General features: G+C 56.0%; 2 protein-coding genes across 2 annotated transcripts; both read right to left on the bottom strand.

Annotated features, from left to right (window-relative positions):
• Window positions 1–1,037: 1,037 nt before the first annotated feature.
• Window positions 1,038–22,505, bottom strand: SARS2 (seryl-tRNA synthetase 2, mitochondrial). Its single transcript, XM_075016264.1, has 16 exons — window positions 22,231–22,505; window positions 20,943–21,038; window positions 19,486–19,515; window positions 16,408–16,548; window positions 15,552–15,606; window positions 14,206–14,269; window positions 8,898–9,003; window positions 8,286–8,333; window positions 7,421–7,529; window positions 5,863–5,908; window positions 5,266–5,353; window positions 4,283–4,395; window positions 4,026–4,119; window positions 3,484–3,576; window positions 2,929–2,994; window positions 1,038–2,063 (listed from the first exon to the last, which is right to left on the bottom strand). Exons 1-16 carry the CDS (start codon window positions 22,486–22,488, stop codon window positions 1,947–1,949), a joined length of 1,524 nt encoding a protein of 507 aa, XP_074872365.1. The 5' UTR covers window positions 22,489–22,505; the 3' UTR covers window positions 1,038–1,946.
• Window positions 22,506–23,217: 712 nt separating this feature from the next.
• MRPS12 (mitochondrial ribosomal protein S12) lies at window positions 23,218–27,211 on the bottom strand. Its single transcript, XM_075016595.1, has 3 exons — window positions 27,153–27,211; window positions 25,491–25,589; window positions 23,218–23,819 (listed from the first exon to the last, which is right to left on the bottom strand). The coding sequence occupies exons 2-3, from the start codon at window positions 25,546–25,548 to the stop codon at window positions 23,407–23,409; spliced, it is 471 nt and encodes a 156-aa protein (XP_074872696.1). The 5' UTR covers window positions 25,549–25,589; window positions 27,153–27,211; the 3' UTR covers window positions 23,218–23,406.
• Between the last annotated feature and the right edge of the window lie 246 nt (window positions 27,212–27,457).

Genomic DNA, 27,457 nt, shown 5'->3' on the forward strand with positions numbered 1-27,457 from the left:
TGCATCTACCCTGCTTTGAGCAGGCAGCATTGCTCACCTGCTGCATTCAGCACCAGAAGCGGCTGCATCTCAGCTGGGGCTGAGCCAGCTCTGTATAAACAGCTGCCTTTTTCCACTGCAGAGGCAGCAGTGTTTCATTGCTGTGGGAGGATTGCTGGATAAACAGCTGCTGCCTTCCAACCCACAGGCAACAGTATTTTGCCGGTGAGGGGAACAATCCTTGTAGAAACAGGGCCACTTATCTACCCCAGAGGTGGCGGCATCTCAGTGCTGGGTAAAGAGTCCATCTATAAGCAGCTGCCACCTTTCTACCCCAGAGGTGGCTGCATCTCAGTGGCAGACAGCAGTTCTGTACCACCACAGAGGGCCAGATCCTGCCCCAAAGGCAGGGAAAGTCTCGGCCAGAGAACTGTTCAAGCACCCAACACCCCACAACTAGCCCTGTCCTGCAGGAGTCCCTCTCCCCTGTGCAACTGCTGAAGCGCAGCAAAGGGGGGGATAAGGAAGCTCAGAAGTAATTAAAATCTTATTTGCTGCAGTCGAGGGGCTGTCTCCTCTAACGCAGCAGGACTGGCGATCTCCAAGCACAGGGACAAAGGGAACTTCCCCTAGGCAAGAGAACTTTCCCAGCACCCGGCCCAGGATGGGACGGATGCCAAGCACACAAACTCTGGTTCTGGCCCTTCCAGACAAACCATCCTCAGAACTGGCCAAGGATCCCCAAAGCCAGAAGGGGAGGGCCAATCCCAGTCCGCACACTGGGAAAGGCCGGGCGCAGAAGCAAAGCGACTTGTCGTAGGAGAAGGCTCAGCCCTTCCTGTGCTCTAACCACTAGACACCACTACTCCCAGAGCTTGAAACAATCCATCACATCCTGGTGCCCTCCCCTGCTTTAACCAATACACCCTACTCCCCCAACAGCCATGAACAGACCCAAGCCCTGGCTCCCACCCCCCTTACTGTAACGTTCACCCACCCCCTCCCTGACAGGTCTGTGTTTTAAGCAGTGACCCTATGAGAACAGAAGCTTTTGCAATTGCAGATTTAATGGGCATCACAACCTCATTCTCTTGATTGACAGCTCTGGCCACCCCAGGCCCACCTTGGCAGCTGCGCTCAACAGCCCTGGCGTTAGCAAGGGCAGCGGTCCTCCTCCACGCCGCTGGGGCTCCTGCCCCGCTACAGTCAGAACAGGGACCCATCAGGGTGCCTGACCTCCCCATGCCAAGAGCCCCGAGCTGTAAGGGCCAAACTCCCCACCCCACACAGCCTCCTCTGGTCAGCTGCCCCAGCCCCCAGGGGACCTGCCTATAGGACAGGGGGAGTCCAGTCTCTGCCGCAGCTGCCGGTGAGAATTGGTGCCCATCTGGCTCCAGCAGGAAACTGGTCTGAGACCTGGGAAGCTTGTTTCACGTCAGGGCCGACGGGAACAAGTTGTAGCTGGCGAGTCAGAGGAGAACTGGTGGTTAACTGTTCTCCTCCAACTCTTCACCTCCTCAGACAGGTGCACTGCCGGCCAGGGCAGGGAGGGCACAGGGAAGAGACGCAGGGTGTGGAGAGGGAATCCTTAAGGCGGCCGTGAATCCAGCCCTGACCTCAGCAGGTCTCCCCCTCAGCAGGGTGGTGGGTAACCGGTGAAGGAACCCAGGAGTCCTGGGGAGAAAACAGCCTCCCGCCTCTTGCCAGAGCTGGGGGCCAGCTCCAGGCAATGCAGTCTCGTCCTAGAGGGGCCAGGGCATTGCCGAAGCACCTCGCCCCTCTGGGAGCCACAGAGCAAGTGGAGGGAGCCAAAGGGGTCAGGCTCATGTGCTGCTGTGCGGAGGGGGAGGAGGGCTCTGCTCCCAGGTAACGAACACGTCCAGACTCAGCTGTCCCTGGAACTCTCACAAGCCCCCAAGAATTCCCCAGGGGAGAGCCCCGGAGGGCTGGTCCCCAATTCCAAAGGCTCAGCGCCGCTTGGGCTGGTTGGGCCCGATGTACTTCAAGCAGGTGTAGCTGGGTCTGACGATGATTTCCACCCCCAGGAACGGCTGCAGGATCGCGGGGACCCGGACGCTGCCATCCTGGAGGGCAGAACAGGGCAGGGCACGGTTATGATGCAGCGGCGGGAGGGGAGAGCCACCCCCTACAGCTGAACAACAGAGGTGACTACAGGGTTACCCACTAGCTGGGGTCCCTGTGAGCAGAGTGCTGGGGCAGCTGCTCAGGAGCAAGTCGGTGCTGCCCAGCCGGTTCGCAGAGCGCCCACCACCGGCAGCGCATTTCTATGGCGGTGCACAGCCACACATAACACTTATTCCGCCCGTGGATGGAAAAATCAGCAGAAACACTGCTGCTAGTTGTGATCTGGAGCCCCCCTACCACCACCCCAGCTCCCGTCTGGTCTGCTGCATTCTGCCGCCGCCCCCAAAACCTTCGATCTCAAGGTGGGGAGCCGGGGTGGGGGGGACCTAGCTCTGGAAAGGGGCCTGCTCTACTGAGGGATTTTCCCCCAGTTTCTCAGCGGCCTGCAGATCTCCCTTCCCCCACCCCACTCTCCTCTGTTGAGTGGGGCCTGGGACCCTCTGGGGAGATCTCCCCTCCCTGCAAGCCCTTCGCGCCAAGGGACAAACGCTCGGAGCTGCCCCATGCTACGGGCTCACTGCACGAGGTCAGGCTGGACAATCTAAGGGCGTTGTCCGCCCCAGAACTGGAGCCGGGAAAGCACCTGCTAAGCTCAGCCCTGTTTCAGTGGGCGAGGAGGGGAATGCCCCCTTCTCCCCCTGCCAGCGGGGTAAAAATCCAGCCTGCCACAGCTCCCGCTGGGCCTTACACCTGCTTCCTCCCAAGCTAGAGGGTCAGTGGGGAGAGCTGCCCCCAGCGCTGGGAGCTGGACGCAGGGCCATCAGCACAGCTTCCTCCCCACTTGGGCGCGAGGGCAGAGCGCACCTTGAGCTGGTTGGACTCCAGCAGAGCGATCAGCATCCGTGGGATGGCACAGGCCGTGCCGTTGACCTGAGGAGAACAGGGCAAGTGAAGGGAGGGGGTTTAATCCCACCCACCCCATATCTGAAGCCACTCACTAGCCAGGGACCCACCTCCTGTAGCCATGAGAGCTGCCCCAGCTTCCTCGCCCCCCAGATTGGCAGATTTCTTAACCTGCAGACTTCTCTCTGCACAATGCAACCTGACAGACTGAGGGAGACCTGCCCAATGCTGAGATGCAGCCGCCACTGGGGTGGGGCACAGGAACCCCTTACTCAGTGCTGAGATGCAGCCATCACTGGGGTGGAGCAGAGGCCATTTACACAGGAGCCCATTACCCAGCGCTGAGATGTAGCACCCAGGCAGGTACAGCTCCCACCTGAGTCCTGTGACACCTGACACTCCTGGGAGAGTGCCAGAGAAGGGTCCCTCACACCCTTCCCCTGGGGTTTGTCTCTGGGGCACCCACACATGCTCCCCACTCCTCCCCCACCCTGGGGCTGGAAGCGAGGTGCTCACCGTGTGTGCGTAGCGGAGTTGCCCCAGCTGGTCATAGTACATGATGTTCAGGCGCCGGCTCTGGTAGTCAGTGCAGTTGGAGGCACTGGAGATCTGGGGAAGCAAGGCAGGGCCATGTGGCGGGAGGTGGCTTGGTGGACGACAGTCACATGACACGCCAAGCAGTCACGTGACCCATCGAAGGACTTAGTGTCTCCACACACCCAGACCAGTCCTCTCCTCTCCTGCCCCACCTCTCTGCCTCCCCAGCTCAGACAAACTGGTCTGGCATCTCCACCCCACTGCCCCCAGTCAGTGCAAATGGACTAGTCCCTCCTCCCAGGGCATTTGCATTAGCCCATTTCCTTCCTGACCACTTACCTGGCTCCCCATCCCCGCCCCCTGAAGCATGAGGGTGAAAAGCAGCTGTAGCCAGGATCCCAGAGCTGAGGCACATGGGAGCAGCAGGAGACGCTGTCCCCTTTGCCCCACATCCTCTGGGCAAGCTGTTCCCTTAGCACCTGGGCCCCCGCCACCCCATTGCTCCAGCTGGCAGCTCTCACCTCCCCATACTTGCCCCTGCCAGGCATCCAGGCCTCAATGTCGTATTTCCGGTAAGCGGGCAGCCCGAGCTCCTGGCTGGGCATGTCCAGGACCCTGCCGCAGAGAGACCCATCAGGGAGACAGCAGGAGGTACGGTCTCATCCAAGCCCTTGGGCACCCAGTCTGGGGGGAGGGAGGGGCTTCCGGCCCCACTTTCCCCGCTGAGCATCCCTGAGCAGCCAAGGAGGGCAGAGGGCCTGCCCAGCCCCCATCTCACTTGTAGTGCAGCCCCAGCTCAGAGAAGATCTCCTTCTGCACGGCGAGGAACTCCTCCAGCAGGTCAGTGCTCTCCTCCCCACTCTCCGCAGCCGTCACCCCGAACATCTCCACCTGCGGGGCGGGAGACGAGCAGTAGCTGGATGGCCCCAGGGCACCTCCAGTGTGGAACTAAGCTCCTCCCTGCTCAGCCCCCCCACACACAGCAGAGGGGCACTTGAAAGCTGTTCCCATGAAATACATTTGAGGCCCCAACAGGGCTTGAACTCACATCTGGAATAGTGTGTCCAGTATAGAAAGGATGTGGATGTGCTGGAGCAGGTTCAGCGGAGGGCAACAAAAATGACTCAGGGGCTGGAGCGCAGGACCTGTGGCGAGAGGCTGAGGAATTTGGGCTTGTTTACTTTACAGAAGAGAAGACTGAGGGGGGATTTAATAGCAGCCTTCAACTTCCTGCAGGGGAGCTCTAAAGAGGATGGAGAGAGACTGTTCTCAGTGGTGACAGACGGCAGAACTAGGTCAGCGCAGCAATGGTCTGAAGTTGAAGAGGGAGAGGTGTAGGTTGGATATTAGGAAAAAACTACTTCCCCAGGAGGGTGGTGAAGCACTGGGATGTGTTGCCTAGAGAGGTGGTGGAATCTCCATCCCTAGAGGTTTTTAAGTCCCGGCTTGACAAGGTCCTGGCTGGGATGGCTTAGTGGGGGTTGATCCTGCTTGAAGCAGGGGGCTGGACTCGATGACCTCCTGAGGTCCCTTCCAGACCTCAGATTTTGTGATAACCTCTGGTTTGCAAGGCCAGTGCTCTTGCCACTGAGCTATTACTCCTCCCTGCAGGGCGGCGGCCTTGGCTCTGGGAAAGAGACCTAGTGGTTAGAGCAGGGTGGGTGAGGATGTGTAGAGCCAAGACTCCTGGCTTCTTTTCTCCCCTTCCCTCGCTCCCGAGCCAGTTCCCGCCCTCCCCAGGAGACAGCACAGTGCTCCCACCTTGGTGAACTGATGGACTCTGTACAGCCCCCAGGGCTCCTTCCCGGTGTTCGTCTCAGTTCTGTAGCACGTGCTGGAACACACGGTTCTGGCAGAAAGGGACAGAGCAGGTTGCAAAACCGAACCCAGTGCTCCAGCCCTCTCCAGGGGGAATGACACCGCGCAGCAGGCAGCATCACTAAGGGAGTGGGGAAACCGGGGCAAGAAAGCATAGGCCGCGCCCAATGTCGCCCACTGATTCTGAGCTGGAACGGAAGCCCAGGTCTCCGCGGGAGCGAGGCCCTGAGGTGGGGTGGGGAGTGGAGCCGGCTGGGAGTCAGGACTCCTGGAGGCTATTTCAGGTTCCGGAAGGGGAGTGAGCCTAGTGGTCAGAGTGCACAGCGGGGGTGCGATTCTGGCCGAGATGGGGTGGGTGAAAGACGGGGCAGGGGCCCAGGATGGTGAGGGCTGCAGGGGAGAAGGCTCTTGCCCTGCATGAGGGGGATTGCCAGGAGGGGACACTCAGAGGGACGGCACGGTGCGGGAGCAGAGAGGGACCAGGAAGGAAGCAGCGGACTGGGAAGCACAAACCAAGCAGGGCCCGGGGAAGGCTATTACCTGACTGGCAGGTCTTCCAAATTCATGGCGTGATCCATGAAGTAGCCTGGAAAGGGTGGAGAATTCAGTGAGCGCCGCAGACACAGGGGTCAGGTCGGCTCTCTGGCCACTGCCTTGTGCTGGGTGCGTTAAGTACAGCGGTGAGCCCCAGCCCCTCGCGCCGCTGGGCTCCCTCTGCGGCCGGCTGGAGGGGGCAGCTGCAAGGCTGTCAGAGCAGGGAACAGACCGACCCTGCAGAGACAGCCTCCAGAGCTGGCTCGCCACCGACCAGAGCAGAGAAACCGATCACTGCAGGAGCTAAAGCCAAGAGGGGATTTACCGTAGGGAAGAGGCCGGGAAGGGGGGTTTCCTGTAACCCCCCCACAAACACACCATTACAGGGACCGGCACAGGCTGCTCAGCCTGCAAAGGCCCTGGCACAAGACTGTCTTGATACAAGATGAAGCACTCGTGTTGCCCCAAGATGGGGGTCGCTTGTGCCCCAGCCAAGCAACAGGCCCTGCTGGGCACCCACAGGCTGTTGAGACCCGCCAGGTGGAAGATGAGACTGATTGCCGGCAGGTTTTCCTCCCCGGTCGGTTCTCTGAGGAACGCTTTCACTTGGAACTAGTGGCACGGCCGGCCACCGGCGAACGGACCAGCAGGGGAGGAGCCACCGGCACATCCGCAGCCAACTGCAGTTTGCATCCTGAGGCCTACATCTCCGCGGGGCGCCGGGTGCAATTCCCGGGGTGGGCAGAGGTCCCAGGGAATCGCAGCCGCTCCGTAACGCCCAGGCTGGCCGCCAGCTGGAGGCCTGCGGAGGACACAAGCTCACGGGCAGGAGGAACCAGGCCCAATGGGACGGCGTTTGTGCCTTGTGGATAGAAGCAGTGCCGAGCGGCCCTCAGGCAACATTGGCACAGCCGGCCGGGCAGCCTAGCAGGGGTCGCTCGCTCTTACCCAGCCGCACCAGAGCAGGGCTAAACCAGCGGAGCTCGGAGAGGCCTGGAACACAGCGTGGGCCTGGGCTCCGCGCCGGTTCCGGCTCGTGTGCTGAAGTGCAGCCGTAGCAGCGCTGGGGCTAGTCTGAGCACACGCCTGGGGTCTCGGCAGGGACAGGCTTCCCCACGGCGCGTCAGATGGAGGGGAGGCAAATTCGCCCGAGCTGGAGCTACAGCTGCCAGCTCCAGCACAGACAAACCCAGAGCCTCACTGCCTGGACAGTGGGCTCCTGGAGGCCTCAGACCTGCACAGGGAGGAGCCCGGGGATCCAAGAAGGGGCTGGTTAAAAGAAAACTGTCCTCTGCACAGCCCCCGAAGAGACCACAGCCACAGAGCCCCTGGCTCCTGCAGCCTCCCATCCAAGGGCACCTACTGCTTCCCCCAGGGTCTCAGGGCCCGACCTCTGTCCCTTAAAGGGGCGATACCCCCCGCCACTGGGGTGGGTGCTCCTTTCCCCCTGAACCGGCCCTTCCAAGCCATCGCTGTTGACATGCAGCCACCTCTGGGGCAGAGCGCGTTCGAGCATCACCCCGGCAAGCAGAGGAAGGACAGGGCTTGCCGGTCCCTGGCTCACCTGCGATGCCAACCTCGGAGGTGCCAGCCAGGCACAGGTCCTCAAAGCGGGACGGGTCGATGTTGTACACTGGGGAAGGAACAGCGTTGGGCTGCATGCCGCAGCCTTCCTGAGGGGGAGAGGGGGCAGAGCCCTGGTTACCTCTGCTGTGCCAGCTCTCTGGCCCAGCACTCCAGCTCTGCAAGGGCTTGATCAGCAGCTCTGAGCTTCAGCCGGAATTCTCCCGCCTTCCCTGTGGTCCCAAATTCAAGGCGCCACAAGGGGGCAAGTGCCTCTGAGCAGCTGATCAACACTGGCCCTGCTAGTAGGGGGAGAAACAGGGAGTGAGGGAGACCACAGGGGCCGTAGGCCATCCCAGGGGAGCACCAGTAACAGCAGAGAGCTGGTGGAGAGCAGGCAATGCTGGGAATACAGGGTTTGGGGCAAAGGTGGGTCAGCTGCCTCCTCGTTGAGGTGGGGGTGAGGAGGAACCTGGGCATCTGGACCACAGAGCTGGGAAGGGTATGGGCACCCGGGAACTGGCGCTGCTGGGGAGGGTCGTGCTGGGGAGGGATGGGACGACTGGGAACTGGTGCTGCTGGGGAGGGACGGGGCGACCGGGAACTGGCGCTGCTGGGGAGGGACGGGGCGACCGGGAACTGGCGCTGCTGGGGGCAGCGTCCCTGGGCCCTCGCGCTGGAGGCAGGCGGGATCAGGTCCCAACAAGAACAAGGGAACTGAGGGGCTGGGCACCAGCCTCCCCATGGCTGGGAGCGCTGGGGAAGGTGGCCTGGAGACAGCCAGCCTGTGGGAGATCTCGGCAGCCAACGGTCGGTCGCAGAGATGGGCGGGGGACACAACAAAGCTCCATCCCCGGGGCACTTACAAACACGGCGCCTCGCAGCAGGTCGGGAACAACCATCGGAACGAAGCCCTAGGTGTGGGGAGAGGAAAGAGAAGCCCCCACAGGCCAGCGCTCAGTTGCGGATCCAGCGTGACAGCCCCTCCTCCCAGCATGCCCTCAGGGGCCCCAGCGGGGGGGTCAGAGATAGGGCTCCATGTCCCCAGTCAGTCCTTGGCCCCCTGACGACCAGGGGAATGAACTCTGGGGGCAGTGCGGACACTTGTTCTATCCCGACGGCTTCCGTGTAACAGTTCCCACGACGCCGGAGGGGCCTGCACCAGGGGAAAGCCTCTAACTCTATTAATGCACCGAATCCTTGACACCCTCCAACACCTCAGGCATCTCATCCCCGGCCCCACCGCACTAACCACTGGACTCCTCTTCCTCTCCCAAGCCAGGAAACAGAACTACGTAAACCAGGCGCCCGGCCTCACCCTCCCCTTCCGCAGTCGGGGCAGAACCCGGGGGTCCTGACTGACAGCCCCTACCCCACGCACTAGACCCCACTCCCAAAGTAGGGGGAAGAGAGCCCAGATGGCGAGCTCCCTGCTCTAACCACTAGATTGCACTGCCCCCGCACCACACAGCTGGTACCTTTTTCACCAGCTTGCTGACGGTGAACTGCACGAGGGCGTGCTGAAGCATGGCTCCGGCCCCACGCAGATAATAGGAGCGGTAGCCTGCGACGTGGGAGAGACGCCTGCATGAGGGAGAGAAGGCCAGACCATTCCAAGCTGTGCTGGGTTGCTCAGTGGGAAGCAGAAGCCCCTGCCTGCTCCTCCCGAGTGGGCACAGCCCTCATCTGGAATCCAGCTGTGACACTGACTGCCTTCGCAACCAGGGCCAAGTCACTTAGTCCCTGCATGCCTCAGTCCCCCCCCTATGTAACAGCACTGCCCAACTCCACAGGGTGGACTGCGAAGAGCTCCAGATAATACACTGCAATTCCAGGATGCTGAAGGGTCAGAAAGGAGCCAGGTGAATGAGCAAAGGATAAAGAAAACTGGCCTTACACAATCTACATTGCTTAAAGAGAGCATTACGGCGTGGCTCGGTCACAGTCTGCAAGTGCTCCCATGGGGAGCAAACGTTTAATAACGAGCTCTTCCACGGAGCAGAGAAAGGCCTAACGGGGTGGGACAGCACAAAGGTGAAGCTAGACAAACTGAGACAGGAAATGAGGTGTCAATTTAACAGCAAGGGGAACTCATCACCGCAGCCACCGACATGTGGGGGGTGGCGGGGGGTGGATTTCCCACCCAGGACAAATTTCCAATGGGGGTTAATGCTTGGCTCAGAGCGCCGCGCTGGGTTATACCAGAGGCAACCCCTGGAGCGGAATCTATGAAGACACAAGGGGGCTGGGGGAAGGCATTTGGAAAGAGCCATTGTCTCGTTTAAGAGCTGAAGGCACCGCTGGTGTGAATCGGCCGTTGCCCCGTGGCAGAGGAAGGAGCAGGGGGGATGGGGAATCCAGCCTCGTGGCCTCTGTTCCGCATGCCCCACCGCTGCCCTTCGGTTCCAGGTGTAATTCCATTGCCTCTGGCCTTCCTGCAGCCACCGCAGCCTTCTGAAGCGAGCGTGAAACTGACTGAGCCAGATGGTTTCACCCGACACCCGAAGCCAGGACACCATGACGCCTGCGTGGACGCCCAGAGGGGGGACTTTTTCCATGACGAGCTGTCGCCCGTGCCCAAGGGCAGTGGGGGAGTCTGGAGAGGCGCGCCTGATGTTGGAAAACGCTGCAGGCCCACAGGCACGCAACAGGGAGAACAAAGGGCAGCCCATACAACATTTATAGCCCCCCATTCTACAGGGGTTGGGGGTGGCAGCAATCACCTAATGGGTGCTGACGGGCAACTCACTGCCCCAGGGCTTCTGGAAACAGCAGGTGGCTGATTATTTTCCTGTCACCTGGGACGCTGGCTGCACAAGGAACGCACCCCCACTTTGATGTGCTAACAGTTGAGGTCGGGGGCTTGCTCTGTGCCTCGGCTTCCCTGCCTGTGAAGTGGAGAGAATACCATGTCCCAGCCACCCCAGGGTGGGGGTTTTCACGAGGGCTGAGTCGAGGTTGTGAAGCTCGAGATCTCTGACACTGCACAGAGAGGAGGGAACGGAGGGAGGAAAAGGAAGGGACTTGCCCACAACTCTCATAGTAGGCCAGAAATTGAACCAGGATATCTTGACTTCCACCCCATGTGCCATACCCAACCTCCAAAGCTCTAACTACTAGATCCCATGCCCCTCCCGCAGCTGGGAACAGAAGCCAGGAGCTCTGACTCCCATCTTCCTGGTTCTAACCACTAGACCCCACTCCCCCCCAAGCCAGTACAGAATCCAGAAACCCTGGCTCCCATCCTAATCAACAGACCCAACCTCTCCATAATTCAGACTTAGGACCTGCCACGAATGTGTCCAATGGGACCTGTTTCCCCATCTCAGCTGGTAGCTGCCAGCTCCAGCCTGGCCAGATCAGATCACACTATTAAGGGTGTTAACCACCAAAAAGGCCACAGGCAGGTTCCCCAGACTCAGTGTGAGACAAATGCCATTTTGGCAGACACCCCAGGGACCAGTGTTCCCTGTAAGCTGAGCCCTTGGGCGGCTGCTCAGTAGAGATTCAGGTGCTGCCCAGCTGATTAGAAGAGCACCCACAGCCGGCAGCATTTCTGTTGGTGGTGCACACCTGCACATGCCTTAGTGCACATAAAATTTATTCCACCCACAGGTAGGAAAAATTAGAAGGACGATGGCAGGGACTGGACCAGGCAGCTGGGGAGCTGAAATCACAAGCTGCTACAAGCCAGGCCTGCCAAGCTGGCTGCAAGGCTTACGTCCCCTGCAAACGGGGCCATGTAACACAGAAGGCAAGAACACACCAGGTCCGCAGCTGCTTTCAGCTGCCAGAACTCCACTGAGTTCTTGGGGCTCCACCAGTTTGCAGCGGGTCACCGACGACGGCTGCTTCTTTCCCTTGAGGGCTGCGGCATTCTGCCCCCGCAGCCATCTGCCGCCCTGCCAGAGGGAGTTTTACGGCTCTCCTCGTGCACAAGGCAGATCCACCCGAGGGAGGGCGAGCGGGCGACATTTACGAGCGATCGGCGGCTTCTGTAGGCTGCCTCGTCTGGGCTGTTTTAAAGAGAGATCCCCCGCCCTGCTCAGCGCAGGGCTGATCAAAATCGACAGACACCCCTCCACGGACTCCAGCACCCTGTGGGGCAGGCGCCAAAGCAATAGTCTCTCGAGCTAACGCTCTCAGGGGACATCCAGCCCAGCAATTACAGCCCCTCCCTGCCCGGGGATTTCACCTGGAGCTGCCCTCCGGCTGGTTCCCCACCCAAACTCCAGACTTGTCAACAAGGGGCTGTCATCCTCCTCTACCTATGTCCATCAATCGCCCTGCTGAAGCCTAACCCGTCCGCTTCCCCACACAGACAGCCCCTTAGATTTAGACCAGACCCATTCTGGGCTCCGGGCCACCCCATATGGACTAAGCTGCTGCTCTCCTCCCAAAGGGTTGACCAGACCCAGAGCATCCCCAGGGACAGATTCCGCTGGTGCTCAGCACCCACAATTCTGAGGCCAACTGCTCAGTGCCAATAGGAGTCAGGCCTTCGGCCAATCAATCTTCACCTCCCCCGACTGGGTGTGTTACAGGAGCCCCCACTGAAATCAGGGCAGCACAGAGATAGTCTGTGAGCTCTGGGGCAGGGACTAAGACCAGGGCTGGAAGAGGAAACTGAGGCCCAGAGCAGGCATATGACTTTCCCAAGGTTACCCAGCACATCAGTGGCGGAGGCGGAAACAGAGCCCAGGTGTCCAGATTAACATTCCAGTGCTTCTGCCACAACACCTCCCTTGTTATTTCACCTGCAGGAGACCTGAGCAAGGAATTACCTTGTTCCTTGCCAGAGGCACCCAGAGCTGCTGGGTTTCAAAGACTCCATAGGACACAAGACTTTTAAGAGCCAAGCAAGTTGCAGATACAACTGTGGAAGAGACACTCTGGGATGCTCGTTAACAGTTACCCCTCACTTCTGCTCATCCAGCCCCCTCCCTCCCAATCCGCTGCATGCAACATGCAGAAGGCCTGCACTTGGGACAGAAGAATCCCAAGCACTGGTACAGGCTGGGGAACAGCTGTCTAAGTACCACAGCAACAGAAAAGAACCGGGGGATTACAGCGGATGAGAAGCTAGATGAGAGCCAGCTGTGTGCCCTTGAAGCCAAGAAGGCTAATGGCATACTGGGGTGCATTAGGTGGAGCATTGCCAGCAGATCTAGAGATGTTATGATTCCCGTTTATTCGGCACTGGTGAGAGGCCACATCTGGAGTATTGCGTCCAGTTCCGGGCCCTCCAGTGTTGAAAGGATGTGGATGCACTGGAGAGGCTGATTAGGGGGCTGGAGCACAAGACGTAAGATGAGAGGCTGAGGGATTTGATCTTATCTAGTTTGCAGAAGAGAAGACTGAGGGGTGATTTGATAGCAGCCTTCAACTTCCTGAAGGGGAGCTCTAAAGAGGATGGAGAGAGACTGTTCTCAGTGGTGACAGACGGCGGAACAAGGAGCAATAGTCTGAAGTTGCAGAGGGAGAGGTGTAGGTTGGCTACTAGGAAAAGCTACTTCCCCAGGTGGGTGGTGAAGCCCTGGAATGCGTTACCAAGAGAGGTGGTGGAATCTCCATCCCTGGAGCTTTTTAAGTCCCGGCTTGGCAAGGTCTTGGCTGGGATGATTTAGTTGGGTTTGGCCCTGCTTTGGGCAAGGGGCTGGACTAGATGACCTCCTGAGGCCCCTTCCAGCCCTCAGATTCTATGCAAACCTCAACCTCACAAGGATCTAGCTTAGCCACAGCTCAGGAGAACAAATGTCCTCCTCCACCTCCCCCAGGACTCCCCCTACAGCAGGCCCAGCAACCAGCTGCCTTGCCAAAGCAAAACAAGATGCCACCGCCTAGTCTCCAGACCTGACCCTCTGTCAGAGATGGGAAGGTATGAACACCAGAGAGGGGCCTGGCAAGTCCTGGCACTTCACGTGCGAAGGGTCTGATGCTCAGCTCTATTCGGGACGCTACGACGGTGGAAAGGGGTCTTACCGTGCGTGGAGACAGCCACCCCCAAGAGCTAACCCTGCACAGCAGTCTCTGTAAGTAGTATGGAAACGGCAAAAGCACAGCCGCCGGCACAGGGGGTGGATCGGAGGCATGGCTGGAGGCACACCGCTTTGTGGTTATTCTCTGTCCACCCCCACACCTGCGCATGGGGATGGAGCAGGGATTTGAGCAGCCCTGGAGCTCAGCACCTTATTTCTACTCTAATTTCTCCAGCTTCAGCTTCCAGCCAATGGATCTTGTTAGACCTTTGCCTGCCAGATGGAGGAGCCTTTGCCTGTCAAATTCCTGCTCTCCACAAACGTGCTTAGAATGTGATCGAGTCTCTCCTGAGCTTTCTTCGTGTTACGTTCAGACAGAGAGGGAGCGATTGGGCTCTTTTGAGTCCAAGGCAGGTTTGCTAACACTTTGATCACTGCCAGGGCTCTCCCGACTCTTCTCCAATCATGGTCCCCAGGATGGACACAGGATTCCAGCAGCCACCCAATATATTCAAGACACCAGCAGCCTTTCCACCTCTGGCACCAGCAGCAACGGTGGCTTTGGGGCGCAGACTGAGAATAAAGCTTGGTGTGCTTTGGGGGAAGAAGGGGTTCGCTCATCTCCACACATCCCCCATGGGGCGGGGTGGGGCAGAGATAGGGGAAAAAAACGTATCATGATCATTTTCCTGGCTTTGTTCCCTGCTTTGTTTCAGGGAACTCTGTGGCACAGAGGGATCACAGCCATCTAGAATCCAAAATTTGGGGTGACATAGTCCTAATGACAAACTCGTTGCCCCCATCTTACCTTTGCCTGATGATATCCAGATCTTCCCCAATTTCCAGGTGCCCCTTCACTTTGAAATTAAAAGCTAAAATGAAGGGGAAAGGAAACAAAGGGTTAACGTCAGAATGTGGGCCCAGGAAACACATCAGAGCTGAAGGGGATTCTCCTCTACCTGGAGGTCAAGGAACACGGTACTTGGCTGGTGTCTCTGCCGTGTCTGAGCTGGAGAGTTAAAAGTACTCTGCAGCCAGGCTAGCCAATAGGAAATGGAGGTTAACACTTGCCCAGCTACAGCCCAGGGAAACTGAGGCACAAAGCAGGGATGTGGCTTGCTGAAGGCGCAGAGGGAGTCAGTGCTGGAGCCAGAAATAGATGGATGATACAGTCAAAGTTATTTTATTTCTTAGCTGCTCGACAGGACCCAGGAGTTCTGTCTTGGATGCATCTTCCTCTAAATTGCTGCATCCTGCTCCCTTCCCAAAGCTGGGGAGAGAACCCAGCAGTCCTAAGGCCGAACCTTGTTCCGCTCTAGCAGCTAGACCCCATTCTCTTTCCAGCACATGGGATGGGTCCCAGGAGTCCTGACATCCAGACAGCTAATGAGTGAAGAGCCATGAGCAGGGCTCTGTCTCATTTTTTCCAGGCAGGGGCAGAATGTATTTTGTTATGGGCACAAGGCAAGTGCGGATGTGCACCACCGAAAGAAACACAGGCTGCCAGCTGTGGGTGCTGTGCTATCAGCTGGGCAGCACCTGATTCTCTCATGGCAGCTGCCCAACACTCAGATTACAGGGGATGCTGCTCACGAGCTCTGACTACCAGCAGTCTCCTCTCTGAGGGCTGACAAGCCATTGCTCCCATCCTACAGCTTTGTCATTGTCATCCACGTGCACACTGCTCCCAAAAACTTACAGCGCCCCACTGAGCTAACTACAACTGCCCAGCCCCTGGCGGGCTCTGCCTGTAAGCGGCTGCTCCCACAGTCCCATGGGGCTCTCGGGGACAAGCCCACTCTTTCCCCTTCTCCCCAGCGGATGCTCCCATCTCCGAGGCAGCTCTGGAGAAGGAAGGTGGGGCGTGTGCATCTCCTGATCGAGGGCCCACTGAAATCAACGAACGGTTTTCTATCGACTTCACTGTAGCAGCTCCTATGTGTCTGGCAGAAGGATGTTTCTTTGCACTCAGACCACGGCTCTCCTTGGGTTTGATGGCAATTCTGTTTCAGGTCAGAACTATGGCTAACCGCAGGCCAGATCCCCCAGCTAGGGGAAGATGGGATCAGAAATGTCAGCTGTGGCTGGGCTCTGCGGCCAGCCCACCCGATGCCCTCTGCAGAGAGGGTCCATCCCCGAGAATCTGCCTCTTACCTGGTTTCTCCCCCACGACTTCCAGCACCCTTGCCTGGCTCTCATCACCAATGGGCTGGAGGAAGGACAGGTCAAAGGTTAGCTGGGACCTCCAGCAAGATTCAAGAAACACCCTCGAAAACTGAAGCAAACAAGCCCCACCGTTACCTCCGTCTGTCTCTGACCCTGCCTTGGGACATGGCCCCACCTAGAGGCCAATCAAATGCCTGAGCACCAGGAAGGGAATTGTGGGAGTTGGCGAGTTTGACCTCCAAGTCCCCCAATTCCAATGGCAACATGAGAAAAATCCCGCAGTGCAGGGTGTGTGGCAGTGGAACACTGCATGCTGGGATGCTTACCCAGAATGCAGCAGGCCTACCTGCAGGGGACATCGGTCTAGCCCGTTTAGCAAGGCGACATGGGCCAGTTATGCTTGTGTTATCAGAGCCAAGACACCTATTCCACAACAGACAAAGTCTTTGTAGGACTGGTTAGGCTCTTTAAGACCATAGGAACAGTCAGACTGGGTCAGACAGAGGGTCCACCTAGCCAGACGTCTAATCTCTGACATTAGCCAGTATCAGGGCTTCAGAGGCAGCACACAGAGCAGAGCCACTCTGGAGAAATCTGCCCCATCTTCCCCTCCTGGCTTCTGGCAGTAACCAGGCTCCCTGATCCACTTCTCCTGGGCCTGTGGATGAGAGGCCATTGCTTAAAGGTGGGGAGCTGGGCACAAATCAATGCAGAGAAAGGGAAGGGAGCAGGGCCTAGTGGGTAGAGATGCAGGTGACCATAATGTTAGGCCTCTCATGATCTTGAGTGATCAATGTGCACCCATCTAGTAACCCTGTCCTGTGAGAGAGCAGCCCCTCCTTACCACATCAGGGTGTGTCCAGTTAGGCAGTTTCAGTGCCTTCAGGTAGTACTTTTCATCCAATTCCAGCTCCTCCTGCTGCAGGGCATTCAGCTGGTGCCGTATTTCCCGCCCTTGGCTCCGCAGTGCTTGGTAATCAGGAAGCTGTTGGGGGAGTGGGGAGTGAGTCTCAGGCAGAGCCGGGATTAAAAAGGGGCTTGCTATGGATGCAATGAACTGCCCAGGCAGAGCCTGACTGTGCTCTTTGTGGTTCACTGCCCAGATGACCCCAAGGATTACAGGATCTTCCAAACAATTTGTATCCTGCACAGTGTAGTACGGCGTTCATTTCCACTGCCTCCTTCCACTGCAAGTCTTGCAGTATCGTCAGCCCCCAGTAGGAGGTAGCACCAGCCCTTTTGCAGATTTAGATGCTGGGCATAGGCAGATGATCCACTCAGTATCACACAGCTATTCAGCAGCAGTCCTGGGAACAGAACTCATATCAGGACACACGGTACCGTGTTCCAACAACTAATCCACGCACCCCTCCCAGAACGCGGAATGGAACCATCCCACTGGCCATGCATCAAATGCTCTCACTGCCAGATAGCTCCTTTAAATCCCGGAGGATTAGTGGTTTGAATTGCCATATAGCTTACCACAGGGGGGTGCAAAGTGGGGGAGTCGGGCCCCCTCGGGGGGGGGGCATGAAATTTCATAATGGGGGCACAGTGGAATTGGCTGCTGGGTCTCACGCTCATCTATCTCGTTAAATGCTGAAATATGTTACTGGTTTTATGTATGTGTATTCACTTTTACATACCGATTAGTAAAATTTTTACATTCTACGGTAAACTCTTTCATATCGAGCAGCCCCCAGATCAGGAAGTTGCTGGATATTCAAATATTCTGGATAATAGAGAGGTAGACCTAGCAATGCATAACACTAAAGAAAAACAACTTTAGATATTAGGAAACAAACAAAAATGAATGCAGAGGCCTTTATTTGCTAACAACAGTCGTACTGTACGCCGTAAACTTACACTGTATTTGCTTGCTGGCAAGTATCAGAGGGGGAGCCGTGTTAGTCTGTATCCACAAAAACAACACGAAATCCTGCGGCACCTTATAGACTATGCATTTGATGAAGTGGGTCTTTGCTTCAAAAGTCTGTTAGTCTATATGGTGGCACAGGACTTCTAGTTGTTTTTACTGTATTTGCTGTATTTATTTGCATTTACCTTCACTATACTGTACTTATGGGAAATGTTGCTAAAATTTATGTATGGTTAAAATGCCAGTTAATTGAGAACTCCGGAGGATAGAATGCCAGAGAGGAAAGGGTTTACTACATGGACTTATTTTCTTACACACACCAAAAGGCGTTTTTTTCATATGAACCCAACTGAGATTCCTGTCGGGCTGGACGCCAGTCAACAGGTTGTGGAGGGGCCCTGCTAATTGCTGGGATGAAAAGTGGGGCCCATTGTAAGTTTGCTTGCCCCTGGCTTGCAGGATACAATAAAGACCAGATCCCCACAGCATGACGTGAGGACAGAAAATAAGTCACAGTTCATGCATCAGAGAGCTTAAACTCCACCACCAAAGGTGGGACAGAAATAGAAGATGGACTATCCTTGTGTTAGAACTGGGGAACGAAGGCTCAGGGCCACCCAGGAAGTTCAGTGCCCTAACCCCTTTGCCCTGTCTTCATCTCAAAGGCACCTGTCTGCACCACATCCTGGGGCTCCAGCTTCTGCTCTTCCTAGAAAAGGTGGATTTCGAAGGAGGATGCTGACATGGCTTGTAACATATGGGCCATGCTGCCAGCGGCACACTAGTGCTAAAAGCAGGGTGGGACCAAAACCAGCGGCCACAGAACAACAGGTCCCACAGAGTCCTAAAACTGTCACCTCTGACACAACTTTCTAGGACACAGCTCCACCGGTGGGTAGCGAGGAATCCAACGACCCTGGTACGCAACTGCAGGTCAGCTTATAGGACTGCTAAGTTTGGCTTTTGGGATCCTGAGCTGGAGACCAAAGCAGCCCCTGGCGTGGCACATGCGGGTTGCTCGTGTCCAACTTCACAGGGACTATTTAGGCATCAAGAAGCAGAGCCCTATTGATTGTGGGGCCAATCGGAAAAATAGATGCCAGTGCGCTGAGAGCAAAGCCAGAGAGGCAGTGTGGCTGTCTGACGCAGCAGGGGGTGGTTAGCTCTCCGGTGCCTCCTGCTGTTGACTACACCTTCATCGGTTGCATCTGACAAAGCGGGTCTTTGCCCACCACAGTTTATGTTTCAAAATATCTGTCAGTCTATAAGGTGCCACAGGACTTCCTGTTGTTTTTGAAGGTACCGACTAACATGGCTACCTCCAACACCCTACAGGCAACGGCTCAATATTTTCGCCTTGGATTTCCAGCCCAGCCTATGTAATTGGTGAGAGGTCCAGGTGTTCACTTAACCAAAGCAGCCGCCTCAACCGTCCTCTGGAAGGGACCCACAGGGCCCAGGGCAGCCCATGGTATTACCCGGGGGGCCTGGAGCAGGCAGCAGTGGGGGTCAAGCCCCACCATGCAGCATATCCAGCAGGGGCCAGAGCAATAAGGCAGCATGTTCCACTCCACTGCTCAGCTCCCAGCCTGCTGTGCACCACTTCCCTGTGGCGGCAGGAAGTAAACTGCCCTGTCCCCAGGGCACTCTGCTCCCTGCCACTACAGTAAACTGGAACGCAGCGAACGCAGCGGGCTGGAGGATGGGGGGGCAGAGCAGGCCACTGGGTCACTCCGGCTCCTGCTGCTGTAGTGAGTGAAGGAACTGTGGCGACACCTGCTGCTGCCCTGCACCAGGCCCCCCTGGCAGTCCCCTGGCTTGTGTCGCTCAGGGGAAGGGGCTTCAGGCAACGGGTGCAATGGGGCAGGGCTTGCGGGAAGGGGTGGAGTCAGGCTGGAGTGAAGCAGAGCAGAGCAGAGGCCAGGAGGGCAGGGCCTGCAGCTAGGAGTTTTCCCAGGCCCCATGCCCCCCTGGGGACAGCCCCCCACTTAACACTTCTTTCCACTTCCACTGATTGTTACGCTAACCAAATCGGGCTCTTACCGACTCCAGCGTACTCTTGTCCTGGGTTTCCTGGGAGGGGAGAAAAGACGAAAAGCAAGGAGGAAGAGTTACTGCCGTGCTGAAGGGTGTCCGGCTTACAGGAAATAAAAGCGGGGTGCTTGGGTTGTAGGAAAGCAAGCAACCTCCCAGCTCCCCAGCATCGGCTCCCTTAAGGGATCTGATTATCAAACAGAGCTGCTGTGATGAGCAGGAATCCCTCAAGGTTTTTAAGTCCCGGCTTGACAAGATCCTGGCTGGAACGACTTAGTGGGGTTGATCCTGCATGAAGCAGGGGGCTGGACTAGATGACCTCCTGAGGTCCCTTCCAGCCCTAGGATTCTGTGATTCTGTAATTATACTGCCTATTAGAGGCCACAAGCAGAAGGGGGTTTAATACGCGCCCAACCTCTATGTAGTAATTGGTGGAGGGTGGGGGGGAAATGACCATGCTTCTGTGCAAGGCCCATAGTCCCAGGTAACTTTCCATGGTCTCTTCCATCAATAGAACAGCTGGGGCAGCTGCCAAGGGGCCCCCAAAAGGGCAGCGCATGGGACGGCCACCCCAATTCATCCTACAGATGGGACAGCTCAGATTGTATGGCACACTGAAGCTATTTGGAAGCCTGGGGGGAAGGGAGCAGCCTGTGACCCACCAGCAAATTTCACCCCAGGACCTGGGAATAAATCTGAAATGCACCTGATTCAGTGCTTATTTGTTTCAATTATATACGAGGATAACTCTATCCACTTCCATGGGTCACTCCCATTTTGCAGCAGTGCAAGGGGAGAATCAGGCGACTGGATTTTTCAGGACAACTCCTCTCCTCCTGCCCCCAAGTGAAATGGATCTAAATGCAACTTAAACCTAGAGCACTGCATGTGGTTGGGTTTATCAGTCATGCAGGACAAGGTGGCAGGAAAAAAATACCCAGACAAAACATGCACAAACAGCCCTTAGAATAAAGCTGAAACCTGCAGCCAGAGAACAGCAATGGAGGGGAAGACCTGGCCCCATTGCTTAAGAAATGTGCCACACATGGGAAGAGGCGTACCAAGTTTCCGAAGCTCAGATAAGATCAGAACGATCCACTACCCAATGTGGAATAAGAATTAAGAGGAAAAATAAAAGTTTGTGTCAACTGCTGGGTCTAGAGTCTGAGAGTTCCAAACAGGATGTCTGGTTCACTTTACAATCCACTCTGGCTACAGCACTGGACTAGATGGCCATTGAGGTCCCCTTCACTCCTACCTTGCTATGATTCTGCACACACAGGCACATTCGCAAAGGCGTCAGAAGTCATTCATACTCAGGTGGCACATTAAGCCAAAATACACTAAATAAATCTGTGCTCTTTCCAACAGGGTGTCCTCTCAGGTAAGTTCTGCCCCAGGGCATCTGTGTCTGGTGGGTATTTTTACTTTGGGGAAATAGGACAGGTATTGCTGTGTCAACTCACCACCAGGTTTTTCACTTGACTGGAAATGTTCTCCCTTTCAGCTTCGAGTTTTCTGATTGCTTCCTGCACATTCACCAGTTTTTCCCAAGTGGAGAGCTGGTGGGGATGGAAAACAGCAGCATGAGCGCTTGTTGTTGGGGTTTCTTTAAGAGTTGCTCTTCCAAACAATACAAAGTATCATGTATTTTCAGTTCTACAGATCACTGTTCCTTTCTAGCTTCTTTTCCCATTTTCAAAGCAGCCCTTTCCCCACCAAATCTAATTCTTCATCTTAACCTCCTAACCTTACACTTTTTCCTCTCAAACCCATCCCTACCCTACTCCCTCTTTCAGCTTCCCCTTGCCACGCCTGATCAGTCTCCTTCACTCCTTCTTCTTAGAACTTTCTTCACACAGCAAAAATACCAACCAGGAAATTTCCAAGACCGTAATCCCAGACACACTCACACCTCAGAAGTCCAGGAGCCAAATTAGTATTCAAATCTCTGAGGGATTGTCATATTTGTTTTTGCAGCTATAGACTATGAGGAGTCCTGTGGCACCTTAAAGACTAACAAATTTATTTGGGCATCAGCGAATGTGGGTAAAATCCATTGGGTCAGATACTTCCATGCATCTGAGGAAGTGGTTTTTACTCATGGAATCTTACATTAAATTTGGGTGTGTTAGTCTTTAAGGTGCCGCAGGACCTTCCATTGTCTTAGTAAATGACACTACCCGAAAGAACCACATTAGTGTGAACTGTTCTTCAGAAGGGTGAGATAAGGGTCAGACAGCTAGCAGAGGAGAAGTGAGCCCACAGAAAGCACAGTAAGGACCTGCCAGACACCTATTACACATGCAACAGATGCAGCAAGGACTGTCACTCTCGTGTGGGCCTTCACAGTCACGGTCAACGCTGCAAACGATGATTCCAAATGGAACTATGAAGGGCACGATCCATAGTCTACGTAGACTGAAGGATGCTACTACTACCAGTGTGAATTGTTCTCTCTCACTGAGCAGCTCCCCTGGAGAGCTCTATTCGGTCCCTTGACACTTTGCGAAGACCCCCTCCCGTTGTACGAGCCTCACTATGCACCCCTCCCACTCTGTAAACGTCCCTTCCCCTCAGCCCCATACAACCCCCTCTTCCCTCTAACACCCACCCCCCGCCCAAGCTCCTCCTCGTTTCCTGTGGCCCCTCCCCTGCCCGAAGCCCCACCCCCTTGTGGTAGGCCCCACCCCTTTCCAGTGAGCTATAGTCCACGAGCCCCACCCTGTCCCGTTGGGCCCGGCCCCGACTCACGATCTCGCGCAGGTCCCGGGGCCCCAGAGGCCCCTTGCGCATCTCCAGCTCGCGCTCCGCCTGCTCGGGCCGGGCGCTCAACGCCGCCATGTCCAGGCGGGGCCGCGCGCTGTTCCCTTCCCGCACGTGCTCGTACAGCCGACTGCGCCCAGGCGCTTCCGCGCTGCTCCGCCGCCTCCCCGGGCCGGGCGGCCCCGGCAGCACCCGCCACGCTCGGAGCCGGCGCAGCGCCCGCCCCAGCCCCACGGGCGCCGCCATGTTGCAGGCCACGTGATGTGCCGGCCCCGTCCCGCGCGCGCCGGCCAATCGCTGCACGGCCCCGGCAGGAGGCGGAAGGAGGCCCTCAGGGAAAGGCGCGTGCCCCGCCCATGGAGACTGGTCGCTAAGGAGGGAGCTAGCTGGTTCCCATGGAGACGAGAGGGCGGGTTCCTGCCTTCCTCCACGTGCCACCCGCTTGAGCACCAGGGCAGCGACCCCCTTCTCCACCCAGGAGCAGGGGAGACTCATCCAGACACCCCCCCCCACGTCCCCCAGTCGGACCAAAGCCCCCCAGGGAAACCACCCTGCACTGAGTCCCCTCCAGAGACCCCGACCTCCCTGACTCCCCCCAGCTTTGAACACCTCACCTAAGGTGATCTCCCCACATCACCCTTCCTCGGAGCCCTCCCATGTCCCACAGGCTGAGCAACACCCCAAAGACCCGCCCCCCCGACCTCATGTTACCTCCTTCAGAAAGGCCGCCTAGCCTAACAGACTCCCCCAGAAAGACATCCCATGTACCAGTGCTCCCAAACTCCACTGAGAACCCATATTCTGAGATCCCTGGTCTCCTGCACAACCTCCCCCCTCTCATACAACAGCCAGATCAGCACTTGAGACTTCTGCCCCTAAGGACGTTTCCAAAGAGACCCCAGAGCCAGACACACCCTCATATGCTCCCAGAAACTGACTTGACAACGCAGAGCCCTGAGTCAGAAAACGAGTCCATTGTGTCTCTCAGGAGTTAAAATTTAATGAGCTTGGTCTGCATGTAAATACTTCACAACTGTACAGAGTAAAGAGTAATGAATGTTTCTGCAGGATATCCACCATGATACCAACACAGCCCTGACTAAACTCTTTTCCCACTAAGCTGGGAATTTTACAATCCCATGACACTTCTCGGTGCGGAGGTGTTTATTTCTTCTTTTGAACATGGGCACAGTCATATTTCCCACGCACGATTTTGAGCTTCACCCCAGGCAAGTCCTGCGTCCTTCCACCTTCCACCAGCACAATGCTGTGCTCCTGCAAGTTGTGACCTTCCCCAGGAATGAAGCAGATGACCTCCTTGCCGTTGCTGAGCCGCACTCGGGCGCACTTTCTGTTGGCAGAGTTGGGCTTCTTGGGCTTGCGAATCATGGTCTTGAGGACCACTCCCTTGAGCTGGGGGTGGCCAAAGGTGGCGCTGGGTTTGGGTGGGGGAAACTTTGATACACCCTTACGGTGCATCTGTTTGAGGGTTGCCATGGTGCGAGTTTCCAGCAGACCCAAAGGTGGGGTTGATGGCCATCTCCCTAGCATGAGGGCATGAGGAAAAGCATCAATACCTGCAGGGAAGACAGGTTTCATTAATCACTACTTGGAACAGTCAGACTGCTCCAAGTTGCCTTCCTTTTCTGTACCAATGGTCCATGTACTGCTGTATGAGACCAGAATAACAGTCCATCTAATACCTCGCTCTTACTCAGCGCTTAGCAATAGATTTCAAGGCGCTTTATGAAAAAAGGGGTGCATCACCCCCACTTTACAGATTGGGGAACTGAGGCATGGGGAGGAGCAGTGACTTGCCCAAGATCACGCTGCAGGCCTATTCCTGGATCTATCCCTGAGGCCAGGTCTCCCAAGTTCAACGCCAGTGCTCTATACATGATGGATTATGTCTCATGATGTGCTGGGCCATCTAGCATCAGACATTTTACTAACCCATCTACCCCACTGGGCAGGACTGTGGTAACCCACCTCTCCACATGGCTTCAGAGAAAGGCATAACCCCCAGCCCAATTAATCAAATAGGAAAAATTATTCCAGAGCTGCACTGTTTTCCAGCTGGTTATTCCTGAAGCAACTAAAATAAAGAGAGATTTAGGGCAGGGCTTTTCAATGACAGTTTAGAAAGGCACCAAACTGGGCCCTGGTATCAAGAAGGTTGGGAAACCCCAATTTAGAAGACTATGGGGAAAGGGTGAAAGACCTTTTTGTCTAGATAATTGTCTAGCATATTTTGTCTAGATAATACTGACAGAAAACACTCTTCAAATACATAGAAGGTGGTTGTGAAGAGGACCAAATGATTGTTCTCCATTTCCATTAAGGAGAGGACAAGGAGAAATTAATGGTTTCAACAACCAAGGGTGTGTCTACACTTGCATTCCTCTTTGGAAAGAGGTATGCAAATGAGGAAATTGGAAATGCAAATGAGATGCAATTTTGCATATCTGACATCTTATTTGCATATTCTTATTTCGAAAGAAGAAAACCAGTGTAGATGCTGCTCTTTCAAAAGTAAACCCCATCTTCGAAAGAATCCTTTCCCCATAAAAACAGGAAGAATGATTCTTTTGAAGATGGGGTTTACTTTTGAAAAAGCAGCATCTACACTGGTTTTCTTCTTTCAAAAGAATATGCAAATGAGCTGTCTGGTATGCAAATTTGCACCCTATTTGCATTTCCAATTTCCTCATTTGCATACCTATTTCTAAAGAGGAATGCAAGTGTAGACACACCCCAAGATTTTGGTTAGATATTAAGCAGCTTTCCAACTTCAACCATTGTGACATGCCAGAACAGGTTAGAGAGAGAGGTTATGTTATCCTCACCAGTGTTCCCTGTAAGCTAAGTACAAGTCAGATGCCACCCAGCTAATTAGAGTGCCCAGAGCCATCCACAGTGGGCAGCATGGGTTTCTAGTGGTGGTGCACATTCTCATATGCCTCAGTGCACATAAAATTTATTCTGCCCATAGATGGAAACAGAGGGAATACTGATCCCTATCATTATTTAACTAACTTGCTCTTAAAAACCAAACACCCAGCTAGTTATCCCTGACTCAGCACAGAGGGAAAGGGCAAATGACATATTGAAGTCATTTCTGGACCACTATTTCTATGAGGACTGGGGGCAGTGTACCTGCTAAAAGCAGTTTTTGCATAGCAAAGCAATAGAGAGCAAAACTGCAGAATGAAGCAGACTCAAAGCAACGCATAGAAACAGATACGTACTCCATCTCAAAGGTGATGCCAGCAACTTCAGGAAACCACTGCACAACATCCTCTGCATTCAAAGCTCACAAATGCCCCAGAGACCATGAATTCAAGTCCCTTGGAAGAAAGGAAGACAGGAAGTTAATATTTCTGTGATGTGATTGCTTATTATGGGATTGGTAACTTGAGTATGGTGCTCATCACTTGATAATGACTAGCCCAGAAGAAAAGAGAGTGAGTTGTTACTATCAGACAGGGTTTTGTTGCTGTACATGGCTTGAGCCGGACAAGTCTCTGGGCAGAATGATGTGTGCAAGTTACAAAGCTACCAGGGCAGCTGAGCCAAAATCTTACGAGAGGCCAAGCACTGAACAGAACCACATTCCTACAGTGGATTCCTGCAGAGTTGGACTGAGGCCTGAAGAAGGGTGCCAGGATGCACGTGCAAGGAAGGTTTAGCCTGTTCTCTACCTGTGTGTAGACACACATGGCCCTTCAGAGCTGAGAAGGAACCGGATATGGTTTTGAAAAAGGTGGCAGAGTGATCAGGGTGAGGAAGGAGTGTAGATGGGATTTTTCAGCAGGACAAATTGGCAGGTTTGGGGAGTTTATGAATCCTGTCCATCCCCCAAGCAGCCAGGAACGGAACAGCATGATTGGCACCAAACTGGGAGGAAGTGGCTCACCCACATGCACAGAGAAGCAGCAAGGAAGGGCACACCAAATGGAGAGGAGAGGAAATGGGTTCCTCTCCCCAACCCTAGCAGAAGTAATTGGGAGAAAGAGGCATCTTAAAAAGAGGATAGTGATTGGGAAGGGAAACTGGATATCCTCTCCCCAGTCAGAGGGAAGCAGCTTTCGGTGGAGACATAGGGGAAACCAGAGGTGTCAAGTGAGGTAAAGAGGACCACACAGCAGCTGGAAGGGGAACACAAAGATGTTCGGGCACCTGCTGGAAGTGGTGAAGTGTCTCCCCTCAACCACAAAAGGGCGGCTGGGAAGAAGGGGAAAAAGGGGACCTGGTGGGTGGAAGCTGTTAGGAAAAGGAGATGTGTGTGCCCATTGCCCCACAGAAGCAGCTTCAAAGGCCCTCAGATGTGGAGAAAGGGGTCCCCCCCCCCCAGGGCTCCCTCAACTTTGTCCATCGATGGGTGGAATAAACATTGTGGGCACCACCAGCAGAAACACAGGCCGCCCGTTGCGGGTGGCAGTGGGCGCTCCGCTAACCAGCTGGGCAGCGTCTTGAATCTGGCCCAAGTGCTCAGCTGACAGGGAACACCCCCGGGGCACAGAGGTGCCGCTGGGGGGTGGCGGGAATAGGGCAGAGAGAGGATGCGGGACGGGCTCCCTTTGCACCTGGGACGAGCTGCCCGGGAGGGGAAGACAAGGCTCCAGGTACACAGGAGTGTCTGTCCGCCCCCACCAAGGAAGCAGCTGGGGAGAAGAGACCCTGTGCCCCTCCGAGGAGCAGAGGGAGGGGAAAAGGCCCTGGAGGATAAAGGGGGGGCTGTATCCCCCCAGAGGGGCCGGGGTGGGGCTATGCCCAGCAGGGGAGTGGCCAGGACCCGCGGCGGCTGTATCCGCCCCCAGGGGGAGGGGCCAGGGTGAAAGAAGGGGGCTGTACCCCCTTGTAGAACCTGTGGGGGGGGGGGAAGTGGGGCGGCCTCCCTCATCACTAACCTCGCTCCGCCGCCATCTTGGCTCTCCCCCCCCGCCAGCCGCTCAGCACGCTGGGCCGGAGCTCCGCCGCCGCTCTCTGATTGGCTCCGCCAAACGGCGGGCCCCGCGGAAGCCCCACCCAAGGGCGGTGCCGCCGCTCTGATTGGCCAGCGGCGGGCTCGCTCGAGAGGGTAGGTCGGGCGCTGCCGTCGCTCAGAGAGCGGGAGGGGCGGAGCCCTACGGGAGGGCACAAGGGTCATTCCGCGCCATTCACAGCTCTGACTGCAGCCCGGGAGGGGGAGGGGACAGGACTCCTGGGGTCTGTC

Source organism: Carettochelys insculpta, chromosome 22 (genome assembly GCF_033958435.1).
Source record: "Carettochelys insculpta isolate YL-2023 chromosome 22, ASM3395843v1, whole genome shotgun sequence".
Taxonomy (NCBI): domain Eukaryota; kingdom Metazoa; phylum Chordata; order Testudines; family Carettochelyidae; genus Carettochelys; species Carettochelys insculpta.

What these genes read in the sequence shown, in the direction of transcription:
- SARS2 (XM_075016264.1), bottom strand. Translation starts at nt 22,488, where the DNA reads ATGGCGGCGCCCGTGGGGCTGGGGCGGGCGCTGCGCCGGCTCCGAGCG. An exon ending in CTGGATATCATCAGGCAAAG is followed by an intron (nt 9,004 to 14,205) that starts GTAAGATGGGGG and finishes TCCCTCATGCAG; the next exon opens with GCGTCTCTCCCACGTCGCAG. An exon ending in GAGCTGGGGCTGCACTACAA is followed by an intron (nt 4,120 to 4,282) that starts GTGAGATGGGGG and finishes TCTCTGCGGCAG; the next exon opens with GGTCCTGGACATGCCCAGCC.
- MRPS12 (XM_075016595.1), bottom strand. Translation starts at nt 25,548, where the DNA reads ATGCAGAGGATGTTGTGCAGTGGTTTCCTGAAGTTGCTGGCATCACCT. An exon ending in GGCATCACCTTTGAGATGGA is followed by an intron (nt 23,820 to 25,490) that starts GTACGTATCTGT and finishes TCTTCCCTGCAG; the next exon opens with GTATTGATGCTTTTCCTCAT.